At 48.0% G+C, this 14819-nt stretch overlaps 5 protein-coding genes across 6 annotated transcripts; 2 read left to right on the forward strand and 3 right to left on the reverse strand.

Moving 5' to 3' along the window:
• The first annotated feature begins 583 nt into the window (after window positions 1-583).
• Window positions 584-3568, forward strand: c9 (complement C9). The gene is made up of 11 exons (XM_088391016.1): window positions 584-731; window positions 1059-1149; window positions 1223-1373; window positions 1442-1586; window positions 1670-1808; window positions 1868-2089; window positions 2159-2399; window positions 2460-2591; window positions 2661-2836; window positions 2903-3137; window positions 3248-3568. The coding sequence occupies exons 1-11, from the start codon at window positions 673-675 to the stop codon at window positions 3403-3405; spliced, it is 1749 nt and encodes a 582-aa protein (XP_088247142.1). The 5' UTR covers window positions 584-672; the 3' UTR covers window positions 3406-3568.
• Window positions 3150-4493, reverse strand: LOC148389434 (growth arrest-specific protein 1-like). Its single transcript, XM_088391028.1, has one exon. The coding sequence runs from the start codon at window positions 4232-4234 to the stop codon at window positions 3620-3622; it is 615 nt and encodes a 204-aa protein (XP_088247154.1). The 5' UTR covers window positions 4235-4493; the 3' UTR covers window positions 3150-3619.
• A 395-nt stretch (window positions 4494-4888) lies between these two features.
• On the reverse strand, window positions 4889-6944 carry LOC148389435 (fructose-1,6-bisphosphatase 1-like). The gene is made up of 8 exons (XM_088391023.1): window positions 6697-6944; window positions 6176-6338; window positions 6020-6112; window positions 5796-5936; window positions 5589-5726; window positions 5360-5479; window positions 5094-5283; window positions 4889-5022 (listed from the first exon to the last, which is right to left on the reverse strand). The coding sequence occupies exons 1-7, from the start codon at window positions 6864-6866 to the stop codon at window positions 5095-5097; spliced, it is 1014 nt and encodes a 337-aa protein (XP_088247149.1). The 5' UTR covers window positions 6867-6944; the 3' UTR covers window positions 4889-5022; window position 5094.
• A 930-nt stretch (window positions 6945-7874) lies between these two features.
• Window positions 7875-11567, forward strand: trim23 (tripartite motif containing 23). Of its 2 annotated transcripts, none has more exons than XM_088391017.1 (10): window positions 7875-8026; window positions 8524-8686; window positions 8800-8921; window positions 8994-9275; window positions 9340-9522; window positions 9598-9813; window positions 9879-10143; window positions 10205-10315; window positions 10394-10518; window positions 10589-11567. In XM_088391017.1, exons 1-10 carry the CDS (start codon window positions 7928-7930, stop codon window positions 10766-10768), a joined length of 1746 nt encoding a protein of 581 aa, XP_088247143.1. In that variant the 5' UTR covers window positions 7875-7927; the 3' UTR covers window positions 10769-11567. The 2 variants fall into 2 exon arrangements, with proteins under 2 accessions (XP_088247143.1, XP_088247144.1); XM_088391018.1 differs by having other exon boundaries at window positions 8997-9275.
• ppwd1 (peptidylprolyl isomerase domain and WD repeat containing 1) lies at window positions 11115-14604 on the reverse strand. Its single transcript, XM_088391015.1, has 11 exons — window positions 14432-14604; window positions 14199-14301; window positions 13997-14100; window positions 13783-13903; window positions 13256-13703; window positions 12950-13140; window positions 12689-12878; window positions 12439-12620; window positions 12288-12369; window positions 12038-12220; window positions 11115-11853 (listed from the first exon to the last, which is right to left on the reverse strand). The coding sequence occupies exons 1-11, from the start codon at window positions 14556-14558 to the stop codon at window positions 11710-11712; spliced, it is 1875 nt and encodes a 624-aa protein (XP_088247141.1). The 5' UTR covers window positions 14559-14604; the 3' UTR covers window positions 11115-11709.
• Window positions 14605-14819: the final 215 nt, after the last annotated feature.

Here is a 14819-nt window from a genome sequence, read left to right on the forward strand (position 1 = left end):
AACATGACGCTGATATTAGCAATAATATTATGTAACTTTTTTTTATGTGTAAAGAGAAGTAAGAAGTAGAATAACTGATGCTAACGATGATGCGCGTATAGCAGCTAGCAAACACTTCTGGGTTAGCGCCTGACTTTAGTACCAATTCAGTCTGGATATTTTTTCTGATTAATTCTAATAAAATCCCGACAGCTGAATTGCGTTGGACATCCGATGACATTACATCTCCTCCTCCCCCATGGCCCGAAAAACAGGAAGTCTTTCTAGTCAGGAGAAACATTGGCCAAGCACCTTGTCCTAGCCTCCAGCTTCCTGCTTGGAGGAAACTGCAAAAGCTTGTAAAAAGCCGTCACATCAGCATATATTGGTGACCGTGGTGTTCCCTTTCCACTTTTTCCCTATAGAAAAGACCCTCAGTTGGGGCAACTATAAAAAAAAAACATGATTGTACATCAGCAGAAAACGGCTGATCAGAACAAAACATTCTGACTTTAAACAAACATCATCTGGGGGCTTTGGGAGATTCCCAACAGCCGATCAATATCGCCAAGTCTAAATTGAGAGAAAATGTGCTTTTGCAATACGATAATCATTGACAGAGTGACGGCTTAAAAGTCCGTTTGGCCCACAGCTTTGCGTTCATTCAAGTTGTTCTTCACCTGTAAATTCAAGATGAGGATCACGTTTGCCGTCGTGCTAGGTCTCTTTCTCATGCTGGCCGAGAAAGGAATGTATGTATCATTTTTTTATAATCCATATGAACATTCTGAAATTTTCTACAATGGATAATTAAGTAAAGGTTGCCAACCTCAGAAAATAAATTCAATTGACCTGATCTGATGCTTTAAATGAGGGTAGACAAAATGGCTAACAGGAGCTAGCCTATGTATGCTAGCTGGCATTTTTTTGCTTTCTGCCCTTGCTTAAGAAAATCATCTGACCATAAACACATTTCGCAAGAGCAGATCTGAGGCGATAACCAAACAACGTAATTCTCCACTTCCTCCAGTGGGAACACTGGTCCGAGCTAATTCCATCGCTAATGGTGTCTTTTTTAGGGGAGTGGAACTTCCTGATCCGCCCGCCGTGGACTGCGTGTGGAGTCGCTGGTCCGAGTGGGGCGTTTGTGATCCGTGCACGTTAACCAGAGTGAGTCCAAAATTCAGATATGTGTTGCAAGCGAGGTGTGGTTAACCCCAATGTGAACGGATCTGATGGTCAGAGGCGTTCTCGGAGCGCCACCGTGTTCGGACAATTCGGCGGCGAGTCCTGCCAGGGTTCCATTGGCGAGCGAGAGTCCTGCGTGAGCGACGCTACCTGTCAACAACCTCCACGTCCGCTATGCACCGACGAGGAGTTCCAATGCGAGTCAGGTACACGACTCTTTTTATTATTCTGATGATCTGGACAAAATTGTCATCAATGACAAAACTTCTGGCAGGTTCTTGCATCCATAAGAGACTCATGTGCAACGGCGACTACGACTGCGAAGACGGATCTGATGAAGACTGCGACGACCCCACGGGGCGCCCGTGTCACTCCGCCGTGCTAGAAAACAACGAGCAAGGCAGGACGGCAGGATACGGGTACCATGTGGATCAAAAACGAATGATAAGTCACGACTCAGCAGTTTCCAGTTTGAACATGTCCTCCTTTTCCCTCACGCCAGAATCAACATTTTGGGCTCGGACCCTCGTATGAACCCCTTCAACAATGATTACTTCAACGGACGATGCGAACGGGTCAAGAATCCGTACACGGGAAAGTTCGACCGACTCCCGTGGAATGTCGGGGTGCTTAATTATCAGGTGAGTCACAAAGATGACACGTTGGCACCACGTGGTGATCAATCCCTTCGATTCTCCAGACGCTAGCCGAGGAAACGGTCTCCAGGGAAATCTACGAGAGCACGCACAGCCTGCTCAAGGATCTCCTCAGGGAGACGAACAGAAAGGTGGACGCTGGACTTTCCTTCAAGTTCAACCCGAGCGAGGAATCCATGTCGAGTTCGCCTGGCAGTGCTAGTGTAGATTATCAGTATGAGAAGAAAACTATGATCAAGGAAATGTCCGAGTACTCCAACATCCGGGTAATTTTTTTTTTTTTAGTCACATTGTTAGAAAAGATTTGTGATTAAAATACACTTCTTTCTGTTCAGAACAAGAGCTTCATGAGAGTCAAGGGAAGGGTCCAGATGAGCACTTACAGGCTTCGTTCCCGCGCTCTCCAGATGGCCGACGAGTTCCTGGCGCATGTTCGGTCTTTGCCTTTACAGTATGACAAGGGCATCTACTTCGCCTTCCTGGAAGACTACGGAACGCACTACACCCAAAACGGGAAGTCTGGCGGAGAATATGAACTCATCTATGTTCTCAACCAGGACGCCATCAAGGCCAAAAGTACGCCAATCAGAGCACAGCGGCGGTTGCGTCAACTCCTTAACATTTTTCTACTTCCAGACCTGACGGAGAGAAAAGTTCAAGAATGCGTCAAATTGGGTATCTCGTTGGACTTTACCGGAGAGTCAGTTAGTGATGGAAAAGCTCACCACAAAGACGACAAGTGTGATGACGTATCCACGAAAGCCCAAGGTTTGACCTTTTGACCTTTGCTTTCCCATGCTAACGAAAACTAGCAAAACCGCTCATTTTTATCTGCAGGAGAGCATGCTGGCAAGGCGGTCGTGGATAAGGTGATGACATCGGTGAAAGGAGGCACCTTGGAAAGTGCCGTGGCCATGAGGGCCAAACTAAACAAGGACGGGCTGATGGACATCGCTACGTACCAGGCGTGGGCTCGCACCATCGCCGACGCCCCTGCGCTTCTCAACAGCGAGGTAGTTGCCCAGAGCCAGAATGACGTCATGGAGTCCAGACCTTTCATTAGTTTTTGCTTCCGTTAGCCGCAGCCCATTTATACGCTGGTTCCTTTGGACATGGCCGACGCCAACGTAAGGATCGCCAACTTGAAGCGGGCCACGGCCGACTACGTGGCCGAGTACAGCGTGTGCAAGTGTAAGCCGTGCCTCAATGGCGGCACTGTCGCGCTGCTGGATGGCAAGTGCATATGTTTGTGCCCGCACCTCTTTGAGGGAATGGCTTGCCAGAATTTCAAAGGCGAGAAAGCCAAGCACACAGGTAACTACTCCATTTAGAAAACAAATATGTTCTGAAAATTTATTTCAAATAATCAAAACTAAAATGACAAATCAATATTTTTTGGGAAACAACGTTCATTTTTTGTGCAGGTGAACGTCCCGAGGTCTCTCAAGAAGGCAACTGGGCCTGTTGGTCCGACTGGTCCGATTGCAGCGGGGGTAAACGAACCAGGACGCGAAGCTGCAACACAATCGGGCTGCTCGATGCTCGCTGCAGAGGAGACAGCAGCAGTGAAGAGTACTGCTGAAGAATACAGTGCCACCTAGTGGTCGTCAATGGCTTCCCGTTTGCATAAAATTGCTGCATCTTTTTTTATTTTCCAGCTGATTTCCTTCTTTCACTTTTAATATTTAGTACAGAACATATATATGGTAGCTAATGTGTGTAAATAAACGTGTGTCGCGCCCTTACAGTGTTGTGCTGTTTTTAAATTTTTCATTGATTTCTAAAAAAAAAAAATCTCAAAAATATCCGCCGCCGTCCTCTTCCCCCTCTTTGCAAAACGTTTTCATGCGGACTTGAACGTACTCGCACAACTTCCTTTCCTCGCCGTCACACACGCACGTCTGCAACGCCCTCGCGTTTGGCACGTCGCGCATGCGTGTTATAACCGCGCGGCACTCCGACGAGCACTGCTGGTCTCCACTAAACAGCCTCGTACAGTGGAACAGGTAGTCCTGGGTGACAGCTCTGCACGCCGGCTCCTCCTTGCAGCGACGCCGTGCGTGCGTGCAGCCCAGTCGCGTGCGTGGCAAGCACGGCTCGATGGCCCGCTTGGCCCTGGCGCACAGTGGTTCCAGGGCACAGTCGCAGTCCAGCAGATCCGGTCCGCCGTGCGTCAGGTTGAGCTGAATCAGGGACGTCACGCAATGACTGGGACACGTTCGGCGCTCTCCGCTCAGCACCGATGCGCACACGTGGGTGTATTTCTCATAGGCATAGAGGCACACCGGTTCGCTGTGGCACTGCAAGATGGCCTTCCAGCACACGGGCCGGTTCTGGATGTGGTTGTCGCATACGCACAGCCCAAGGACGAGGACCAACACGCCGCATCTCCACGCGGCTGGACTCTCCATCAGCGTCGTAACTTTCCCACAGCTTGGATACTCAATGTCCTCACGGCTCTTCACTTTAAGCGTGTGCGCAACTTTCCAAACAAGTTTCCAAACACCCTGCTGCTCTCGTTTCACTTGATTTGTGTGCGTGTGTGCGCAACTTTAGTGCGCCCTTATTCCAACCTGTCAACTCCGATTGGACTTTAGCACGATGACGTCACGATGGGCGGTGCCGTAAGCACAATTAGGAGCGTTCCCCAATTTCCTTTATTTACTCATTGAATAAAATTAATAAAAAGTGACGCACTTGTAGTCTCTCGTGAGTTTTTTGCTTTGACTTGAGAGCAGAAATTTGAGATATAAGCTGTTTTGATTTCTGGGTGGGAGGCTGAAACAGATAACAACTCACATTTATTTTCTACGTCTTTCCTTGCCCTCCCTACTGATAAACATTGTGGAGCAAACATCTGCGAGCCATCCACATGGTTTGCTCCAACTGACTCATGCTCACTCACGTCCGCAAACGTTCGGCTGCCAAGTTTGAAAAAAGGCAGTAAAAATTCCATCAAGAAGGAACTTTTTGGCTTTTGACTCCCAAATTCCAGAGAGAGCGCTGCCAGTAACGCGCTGTGATGTTATTTCAAAACCTCATTTCAATCTCACATGGCGCAAAACTAGTGACAAATATTTATTCATCTTTTTTTATCTAAACAAATGGAAGTGAAGTCAAAAATGACATGAATCTGCAATTCCCCAGAGGTTGTCCTTGCGGTTTCAGTGCGATCCAGGCGATGAGCCGAAGAACCAGACTGTTTGATGAACATCAAGGTTAGTTCACCAAACCCGACGGAAAAAAGAATTTGTGTAAAAGTAAACCCACCTCATTTGTGATGCTTCTTATAGATGGCAATGTACTCCTGCACGTCATCGGGCGAGCCCAGCACCACGGGGACCCTCTGGTGGATGTTGGTGGGCTGGATGTCCAGAATGTTGCCGGCCCCCGTGGTGGCCATGCCGCCCGCCTGCTCCATGATGAACGACATGGGGTTGCACTCGTAGAGTAGTCGCAGCTTAAAGACCACAAACATGAAACAGTTACAGCATTACTATCATAATCCACTAGACGGCGCCATAGAAAGCGCTCACCTTTCCTTTTGGGCTCTTGGTGTTGGCAGGATATAAAAAGATGCCGCCGTACACCAACGTGCGATGGACATCTGCTACCATGGAGCCGATATAGCGGCTGCCGTATGGAGCAGAACCATCCTGGAAAGACAGCACGCAAATCAGTGGTGACATCACACTGTGCTCATTTAAAGTGACTTTAAAATATGATGAGCATGTTTTATTTATTATTGTGAAAGAATCCATTTACCTCAGGGAACTTTTTCTTCTGAATATATTCCGTCACATCAGGGTAAAAATGCTGAGCGTATCCTTCATTCAAGCTGTAGATTTTCCCCTTCTTCTTGATTTTTACGTCTCGGTCCACCAGGATGAACTCCCCGATGGCCTGAGGGAGAACTTCAAAATTAGAGTTTTTGCAGGACGGGAGCCATCGCGGTCACGGCTTTGATTTTACCGGGTCAAGCATGAAGCAGTTGACACCTTGCCCGGTAGACAGCACCAACATGGTGGCGCTACCGTACAGGGCGTAACCGGCGGCGACCAGGTTCCTCCCCGGCTGCAGGGCGTCCTTCTCGTTGGGCGCGTCATCTGTGGTCTGCAGAGAACATGGGATGACTTCATTGTATTAAACCCAAACTCCAAACATTACTTCAACTAGCATTTTAGATTCACGCTAACCTTCTTGTAGATAGCAAAGATGGTACCAATGGAGACCAGACAATCGATGTTCGAGGAACCGTCCAGCGGGTCAAAGCAGACGATGTATTTGCCCTGAACGAGAATAACGTCATGACTTACATCATTTTTTTTTTACATCATTATTATTTTTATTACGCTCTTGTCCGACTCTACGACGATAGCATGCTCATCTTCTTCGGACACCAGCACGCAGGAGCTGAAGGACGACTTGAGCATGTTGATGACCAGGTCGTTGGACAGCACGTCCAGTTTTTTCACCTGGTCTCCCGTCACATTGGTGCTACCGGCGATACCGTACCTGCCAAAACAGACCGAAGAACAGAACCTTTGACTATGCTGTCTGTTTGTTGACACTGATAAAGATTGTCTGTGCAAAAAAAAAAAAAAGCCCCTCAACCCCCATTGTGAACTTTTGCCCGGGGTGAAGTACAAAATGCTACTTGTGCGTGCAAGCTAATTCTTACTAGCTGAGCTAATGTCATTTCCTTCACTACCATTGGCGACGATAGATGTCCTCAATAATAAGACAATTCAGTGCATCCAAAAGTGCTACTAGTTGTGGAATCATTTTACTAGTGAGGACAAAGAGCATACTAGTACATTCTTTTCAAATCACTGACTACAGAAAAGTCTCCAAATAAAAATAAATTTCTCACAAGTTGGCGATGCCGGCCTTCCTGACAGCGGTGGAGATGGCTTTGACGGCCGTGCAGATGGAGTTGAGCAGGTTGGTGAGCTCGCCTGTTCCGTGGGCCTTCCTGCCCTCCTCCAGCACAAACCTGGTGAGGGTCAGCACGTTGGTGTCGAAGTCTCCCTTCTCGGACATTTTCGCCGTCAGGTGCCGGGGACCTCGAGTCAGGTGGAGTTGAAGAGCTGAGAGACAACAGAGACGGGGGACGGGGAGGCCATATGGGGGGTGTGAGAGCGTGCCAGCCAATCACAAGTGACTTCACGTTGGAATGACCAAAGTTCAACAGATAATGTTCTACCTTTGAGGTGCTCAATGATGTTGTTATATATTGCCGTCAATACCAGAGATGCCCTCTGAGGGAATCACAACCATGTGGTCTGTGACAAAAAATGAAATTGACACCTTGGGTCGAGGGTATTCAATTGAAGTGTTCTGTATTTTGTTTTGTTAACATGCTCAAGCATTCATTGCAGTGTAAATGTGACAAAAAGAAGTGCTGACCTCAGTATTTTAGCAAACAAAATTCCACTGTCAACTCCCCCACCCAGTAGCAAATGTTTCTCATGTGCTCAGACACATGGATTCCCTGAACAAAGGCCAAGTCGGGACATTTTTATTTAGGGCTGTACTCACTTTCATATACATAAATATAAGTTTTCCAAGTAACAAAAAGTGAGTTTTTTTGCTTACTTGTGACGGAATCGCTGAGGTTGTCCGCCGAGGTCACCAAGCTGACGTCTGCCAGACATGCACAAGAGGCCCGGAGTTGAACTTTGAACCCTCAAAGGCTTAAGCAATGCCAGATAGCAGTCACTGATGCAGCTCGTTGCATTTTCTTGCTGGTTAATGATAAATGATGAAATTGAAAAGGCAAATAGAATGTTAATCTATAAAATTGATTGTAGTGCATAAATTGCCTCAAAAAGTATATAAAATGAAATAATGATAATCATGTCTCAAACTCAAAAATGTACTTAACTGTCATTACAAGGTGGGCCTGCTCACTGGAAAAATTAAACCCGTCTGAGAAATTCGGAAGTAGTTGAAAGACGAACTTTAATAAAGCGTTTTTTTAATAAAGAATTTTGACGTAGATCTAATTTTCCTACGATGACGTAGGTGAAACCCGGAAGTGTTGCGAGGCTGGCTATGCGTACTCCGCGCATGCGCAGTCGGCTCGGCGCAGCTGTTCCGCAATGGCCGCCTCAGCTGCAGGAATAAACAAGCAGGGCTCCCTGACGAGCATAGAACCGTGCGTTCGACACGGCCGGGCGGCCAATGGAGGCACCGTCAAGGTCGGAAAGCTTTACAAACTGCAACCAAAATACAAACAAAGATGTTTGTGCAATTTTTACCACCAGTCTTGGAGCGTTGCAGCGTTGCTTTCGTGGCTACTGTCTTGAGCCTGAACGCCGCATCGACGTCACCTCTTTCACCATTTGAATTACATCTCGCTACAAATACAGTAAAGGCTAAAATATGTGCAGCGTTCAATTGCAATCGTAATCAATCCCTCGTTGATGTTTTGTAGCAACTTGATCGTGACATCACGTTTGTTTGTGTGTGCGTGCAGAGCAGGCCCACGGATCCAAATGTATTTCTGCAAATAATATTGACATTCATTTTTGTGAAAATGCACATCTTAAAATAGATCAGGTTCTATTGACTCTTACTGTGTGCAAACATTTTTCACAAAAATAATTACACATGATCATTGTGGATGTGTGATGACAACGTGGTGCAGATGCATGGGTGGTCCCATGTGGTGCTGATTTTGTGTGTTGACTCACAGGTGCTGGAGTGCGGCGTGTGTGAGGACGTCTTCTCGCTCCAGGGCGACAAGGTGCCCCGCCTCCTGCTGTGCGGGCACACCGTTTGCCACGACTGCCTCACCCGGCTGCCCCTGCATGGCCGGGCGGTCCGCTGCCCCTTTGACCGACAGGTGACGGAACTGGGTGAGTTTTTCTTTCCAATACTGAATCACAGAATTATCCATAGTTGTCATAAATCAAATCTAAATCTAAAAGTCATTTAAAAATGAATTTTACGACTTGGCTCTCCATCTCAGGTGACTCTGGCGTTTGGGGCCTGAAGAAGAACTTTGCTCTTCTGGAGCTTCTGGAGCGATTGCAGAACGGTGCCACCAACCAGTCGGGAATGGCGGAGGACGCTCTGAAGGGAATGAGCGAGGTGAGACCAGCCTGTGAAGACTTCTAACAAATGCTGAGTGTGCAAATATGTCGGCGGTCTTTTCCACCCTAGCAGTGCGTGATCCGCTGCGACGAGGACGAGAGCCACACGGCCACCATGTACTGCACGGTGTGCGCTACTCACCTTTGCGCCGAGTGCTCGCAGCTCACCCACTCAACCCGCACGCTAGCCAAGCACCGGCGCGTGCCGCTGGCCGACAAGCCCCACGAGAAGACGCTGTGCCCGCAGCACCAGGTGCACGCCATCGAGTTCGTGTGCTTGGAGGAGGCCTGCCAGCCGGGTCCGCTCATGTGCTGCGTGTGCAAGGAGTACGGCAAACACCAAGGACACAAGGTCCGTTCGTGTCGATGTTAATCAAACCCGACGCTATAATCATTCCACGCGGCTCGTTCTTCAGCACATCCTCCTGGAGATGGAGGCTAACCAGATCCGGGCGTCCATCCTGGACATGGCGCACTGCATCCGTACCTTCACAGAGGAAGTGTCAGAGTACTCCAGGAAGCTGTTAGGCATCGTGCAGCAGATCGAGGGCGGCGAGCAGATCGTGGAGGACGGCGTCGGCATGGCGCACACGGAACACGTGAGACCGCCGACCCGCCTGATGTTACCAAACATGAGTTGTTTTTTAAAAAAAAAAAATCTGCTTCTCACCAAGGTGCCCGGCACGGCGGAGAGCGCTCGCTCCTGCGTGCGCGCCTACTTCGCCGACCTCCACGAGACGCTGTGTCGTCAGGAGGAGATGGCGTTGAGCGTGGTGGACGCCCACGTCCGCGAGAGGTTGATCTGGCTCAGGCAGCAACAGGAGGACATGACCATCTTGCTGTCCCAGGTGTCCACCGCCTGCCTGCACTGCGAGAAGACTCTTCAGCAGGTGGGACGCCAACTTTTAATTATTTTGCCTTGCCTACTAGATAAATCGATAAATTTGCCTTGCAGGACGACTGCAGAGTTGTGCTGGCCAAGCAGGAGATCAACTGTCTGCTGGAGACTCTTCAGAAGCAGCAACATCAGTTCACAGAGTTGGCCGACCACATCCAGCTGGACGCCGGCATCCCGGTCACCTTCACCAAGGACAACCGCGTTCACATCGGTCCCAAGATGGAGATCCGAGTGGTGACTCTGGGTCTGGACGGTGCTGGCAAAACCACCATCCTCTTCAAGCTCAAGCAGGACGAGTTCATGCAACCCATTCCCACCATCGGTAAGCTAACAAAGTAAATAAATCATGATGACCAGTTGATCATTTTATTTATCGGAAAAAGGTTTCAATGTGGAGACGGTGGAATATAAGAACTTGAAATTCACCATCTGGGACGTTGGAGGAAAACATAAGCTGAGGCCATTGTGGAAACACTATTATCTCAACACTCAAGGTAGCATTTGGGTTTTATATCTACATGAAGAAATTCTGTCAAAATATTTTAATGTCTAATACTTTTTTTCTCTCGCAGCGGTGGTGTTTGTGATTGACAGCTGTCATCGGGACCGACTGATGGAGGCACACAGCGAGCTGGCCAAGCTGCTGACTGAGAAGGAGCTGAGAGATGCCCTGCTTCTCATCTTTGCCAACAAGCAGGTACCTGAGTCAATCATCTACAGTGGTGCCTTCAGATGAGTCACCAGACTTTTTTTATTTTTTACCTCAGGACGTTCCCGGCGTCGTTTCCGTGGAGGAGATGACAGAACTGCTGAGCTTGCACAAGCTGTGCTGCGGCAGGAGCTGGCACATCCAGGGCTGTGACGCCCGTAGTGGGATGGGTCTCCACGAGGGTCTGGATTGGCTATCCAGGCAATTGGTGGCCGCCGGCGTCTTGGATGTGGCCTAGCGTGGACGTCGCTGATCTGTGAACAATTACTTGAAGGTACACGTCGGAGAAGCCGCTTCTCCGAGGGGAGACAGCCAGGTATTGAAAGAGACCACAACCCGTCGGGCTGAACTTTATACTTCAAACCAACACCAATCCAATATTGAGCATAGCAGATAAAATCATTTTTTTTTTTGTCATTCTTCTATTTTGGGGGCCAGAAACACAATTGGCAATTTGGGCCTACTGGTGCAAAATGAAATAAAAGCAAATTGTAGGTTATTAAATAGCAGCAGATGTTTTGGGGGAATTTTCTTTAGGTCTGTGCTCTCTGTTACAGAACAAATTTGTTTACTGATATTTATAGTTGTTTTTTTTTGCACGTTTAAATTGGGCACGTGCTGTTCGCCGGCTCACCGTAGTTCGGCGGACAAACGTTCTACTGTCGACTTCCAGTATTAACGTCACGACTCTGGACGGTCTTGCGGAAAGCGTCAGATGATCTTAATAAGCCGCTGCCTCTTCGTGATGTAATGTGAACCCGTGACCCCTCCCTCTTTTGCCACTGACACTTTTTGTCGCATCAGTAAGGACACACAACCTTTGAGTTTATTCATTGCTATGTAATGTTTACTACTACTACTACTAAATAACAACTAGCTAAATGTCAGTGTGAAACGCCTTTTTCCGCATAGTTTGCAAAAACGTAGAAGCACAACGCGCCTCAACACCTCTTGTTACCGTCCGTCTAACTCGATGACAGCTTTTTCTTTGTAAATTATTCCTATTGTGATGTTGTCAAATAAACTGACTGACCATAGTTGGCTGCATGTGGATTTTTGTTTGTCAATAAATTCAAGACCAAGTCGACTTCACGAAATGTCAGAGTGAGTCAAATTATCCAACACTAAAGTACTGTTTAATATTTAAAAATAAAACCTGTACAGTAAGCAGCCGCCTGATCATTTAATGGTGATGTTGATGATGCTGATGTCCTCGTACGGCTTATCCGTTTTGGGGTGAACTTTGGAGTTGGAGATCCTCTGCACGGCCTCCATGCCTTTGATGCACCTTCCGAACACCGTGTGCTTGTTGTCCAGCCAAGGCTGCCAAAAACATGGAAGTGTATTTTATCCAAATTAATGATTGTCTTGATGCAAACATAGTTGTAAACATATTGATAATAAATTCCTCTTGAATTGCCTGGAAAAGAAAACTGCTTTTTGAAAAATACATTGCCTAATAGAAAAGTAGGACTTTGGCGCCGTCTTGTGGCCAGGCTGAACTTACCGTGGGCACCACTGTGATAAAGAACTGCGAGCCATTGGAGGCGGGGCCAGCGTTGGCCATGCTAAGCGTGTATGGCCGATCGTGTCTCAGGGTGGCGTGGAACTCGTCCTCAAACTCGTTGCCCCAGATGCTCTCACCGCCCATGCCGGTGCCGGTGGGGTCTCCGGTCTGGATCATGAAACCCTGAAGACACAAACCCAGTTTTGCTTCATGGCCATGTCAACAGTATGGTTCTGAAAATGGTACAAACCTTGATGACTCTGTGGAAGATGTGTCCATTGTAGTAGCCGTTCCTGCTGTGAACACAAAAGTTCTCCACCGTTTTTGGGCACCTAGGAGAACAAGGAGAGGTGAGGATTTGTTCCAACATCCGAAACGAGTCGTCAAAGGCGGTCACCCACTCTACGGGGAAGAGCTTGATGTGGATGTCACCCATGGTGGAGTGAATGATGGCGCTGTCCGACACTCGCTTGGGGCCCTCGGCCTGCGTGGCGGCCATCACCTCCTCCTTGGAGGGCTTCTCGTTGAAGATGTCTCGGTCAGAGTCGGCGCTCTTGGTGTCCTCGGGTTCCCTCTTTGAGAACTTCACGACAAAATAAGTGTGAAAACCTCACTTGGCGTTCCCTTCTGTAGTTTGTATGCATGTCTCACCATGTAGAATCGGTTCTTCTTGAAGGCCGTGCAGAACACGGTGGGGTCCGGTTCCACATTCTGTAAAGCGGGATTATCCGAGGCCTTCATCTCCACGGTGGGTGCCACTTGCATGGCCTTTGCGACCCCCTGAAAGAGACTCAACTGGACCACGCGGATGTTCTCCTGCTTCCCAAGTATGCGCACACACCTGGGAGACCAAAAAAATTAATTTCAAACATTTGCTTCTTCTCCCCTTCCATCTTTAGCTTGAGCACGCACCTATTGGTTTCCACATTGATGACCTTGATGCCCAGCATGGTCCCATACAGGACGAAATGACCCGTCTCGTCAAAGATGATGTTGGTGAGTCGGATGCCGTCCACCTTCTCCAGCTCTCGTTCCACCGCCATCCGACGGCCGAATTCCATGTCGGGCAGCTGCTGCCTCATCTGCTGCAGTTCTGTGAACATCTGGCACAAGCGACGGCAGCAATCGTGAATATGTGAAATAGCCGTACTCATTTATCCTACTGATTAATCAGATAAAAATGTTTCATTAACCAGAAATACCCTGGTTAGAACTTACCGTTAAGGATTCGTCAAACACTCTCATCAGTTTCCCCGTGAGAAAGCGGAAGATTCTGACTTTACGGTCAGACGCCATGGTGGCCATTTTCTTCCCATCGGGGGAGAACACCAGGCTGGTGGGGTATGTTTTATGTTTGGCGAACTCGTACAAATCCGTGTCCGTCTTGTATTGCCACTGCACGTGTTTGGGGAACTTGAATTCAGAGCGGAGCCCGGTCCAGTACTCCACCATTCCCGCTTTGTCGGCGGAGACGACCACTCGAAATTTGGCATTCAGCCGAATCTGTGACAGCGGCGAGGAGTGCATCTTGTCAAACATGTGGAGAGGCTCGCCGCTTCCTCGGCCGTCGTAGACAAAAATCTTGCCGGTGGATTTTTCCGAGCAGGCCACCGTGGAAATGGCATCTCCGGGATTGTAGATCCACTCACTTTGACCAGGATGGAAGCTACAACAAAAAAAGAGATTTGCCATGTCATCATGGCTTTCCGCCAGTTTCAACTTTGCGAACGACTGAGCGTACTTACCCCAACCTGAGCATGTTGATCATATCAAAATTGACCACGTCAAAAACTTTCATGGCCTGGTCCTCGCCCACAGAGCAGAGGAGGGCACCATCAACACTGACCGAGATGCTCTCAATCACACCTGCACAGGAAGAGCGCACAAGTTGGAGGGTAACTCGTACCGACACATTGCAAAGGGTTACAATATTTTAAAGAATTTCAAATCATAGCTTACCAAGATGACTCCGAAAGTGTTTGACGAACTCGATTCCCTCGGTCTCCTTTTTCTTCCAGAACTTGACATGACCGTCCTGACTGGCCGTGATGATAAAGTCTGTCCTTAAAAGCAAAAAATAAATGAAGTTCATTAGCATCCAGTGATGGACGTGCTTCCCCTATTATACATGAACCTGAGATAGAGCAACAGGGAAACTTACTTGGAGCACACAATGTGGGTGATTACATCTCTGTGCATGTAGCTCTTTTCATACATGGCAGCTGAAGGCAGGTTGTCCAGGTAGACGCGTTCATATTCCAGAACTGGGCAAAATAATGAAAGAACAGTGATCATTTTACTCAGTTTGTTACAGCAATCCTGGAATTTTTCTGACAGACGATTTTGGGTTCTTGCGCGTTAAAACGTTCTCATCGTTTGAAAAAAAACACCAACCTTTTCTTTTCTTGGTCGTGGCAGCCTCGCTGGGCATGGGTCCGACCCATTCCTCATTTTGTCCTTCTTCATCCTGAGTTTGATCGGCTTTTCGCTTCAAATCCGCACCGTTTTCAGCTGCCGCCATTGTCGACGAGCTTCCGCCTTGTCCGGTCCGTCATTGTCATTCTTCCGTTAGGCGCGAAAATTTCCGGAACTTTCGTTGTTACCACTGGTTTTTGGTAGGATGATTTTTACAGTGCACATAGGTCAAACCAACTCAACACTTTTATGGGTTGACCGAACTTGTTTTTAATTCCTTATAATGTATCCAATGCATGCACACCGAGATACCCATACACGCCAATAAGACTGCGATTTACAATTCAAAAGATTATTTTTTATTTGG

This window comes from Syngnathus floridae, chromosome 12, assembly GCF_059516105.1.
Source record: "Syngnathus floridae isolate MCC-2025c chromosome 12, RoL_Sflo_1.0, whole genome shotgun sequence".
NCBI classification, from domain to species: Eukaryota; Metazoa; Chordata; class Actinopteri; order Syngnathiformes; family Syngnathidae; genus Syngnathus; species Syngnathus floridae.

Bases quoted from the DNA above. Each gene is read 5' to 3' on its own strand.
- trim23 (XM_088391017.1), top strand. From the start codon at position 7,928: ATGGCCGCCTCAGCTGCAGGAATAAACAAGCAGGGCTCCCTGACGAGC. The intron at 8,687-8,799 runs GTGAGTTTTTCT...TCTCCATCTCAG, and splicing joins CCGACAGGTGACGGAACTGG to GTGACTCTGGCGTTTGGGGC. The intron at 9,523-9,597 runs GTGAGACCGCCG...CTTCTCACCAAG, and splicing joins GCATGGCGCACACGGAACAC to GTGCCCGGCACGGCGGAGAG.
- c9 (XM_088391016.1), top strand. From the start codon at position 673: ATGAGGATCACGTTTGCCGTCGTGCTAGGTCTCTTTCTCATGCTGGCC. The intron at 732-1,058 runs GTATGTATCATT...TGTCTTTTTTAG, and splicing joins ATGCTGGCCGAGAAAGGAAT to GGGAGTGGAACTTCCTGATC. The intron at 1,150-1,222 runs GTGAGTCCAAAA...TCTGATGGTCAG, and splicing joins ATCCGTGCACGTTAACCAGA to AGGCGTTCTCGGAGCGCCAC.
- LOC148389435 (XM_088391023.1), bottom strand. From the start codon at position 6,866: ATGTCCGAGAAGGGAGACTTCGACACCAACGTGCTGACCCTCACCAGG. The intron at 6,113-6,175 runs GTAATAAAAATA...ATTCTCGTTCAG, and splicing joins TCGTAGAGTCGGACAAGAGC to GGCAAATACATCGTCTGCTT. The intron at 5,727-5,795 runs GTAAAATCAAAG...GTTCTCCCTCAG, and splicing joins ACTGCTTCATGCTTGACCCG to GCCATCGGGGAGTTCATCCT.
- ppwd1 (XM_088391015.1), bottom strand. From the start codon at position 14,558: ATGGCGGCAGCTGAAAACGGTGCGGATTTGAAGCGAAAAGCCGATCAA. The intron at 14,302-14,431 runs GTTGGTGTTTTT...TATTTTGCCCAG, and splicing joins CACGACCAAGAAAAGAAAAG to TTCTGGAATATGAACGCGTC. The intron at 14,101-14,198 runs GTAAGTTTCCCT...TTTGCTTTTAAG, and splicing joins ACCCACATTGTGTGCTCCAA to GACAGACTTTATCATCACGG.
- LOC148389434 (XM_088391028.1), bottom strand. From the start codon at position 4,234: ATGGAGAGTCCAGCCGCGTGGAGATGCGGCGTGTTGGTCCTCGTCCTT.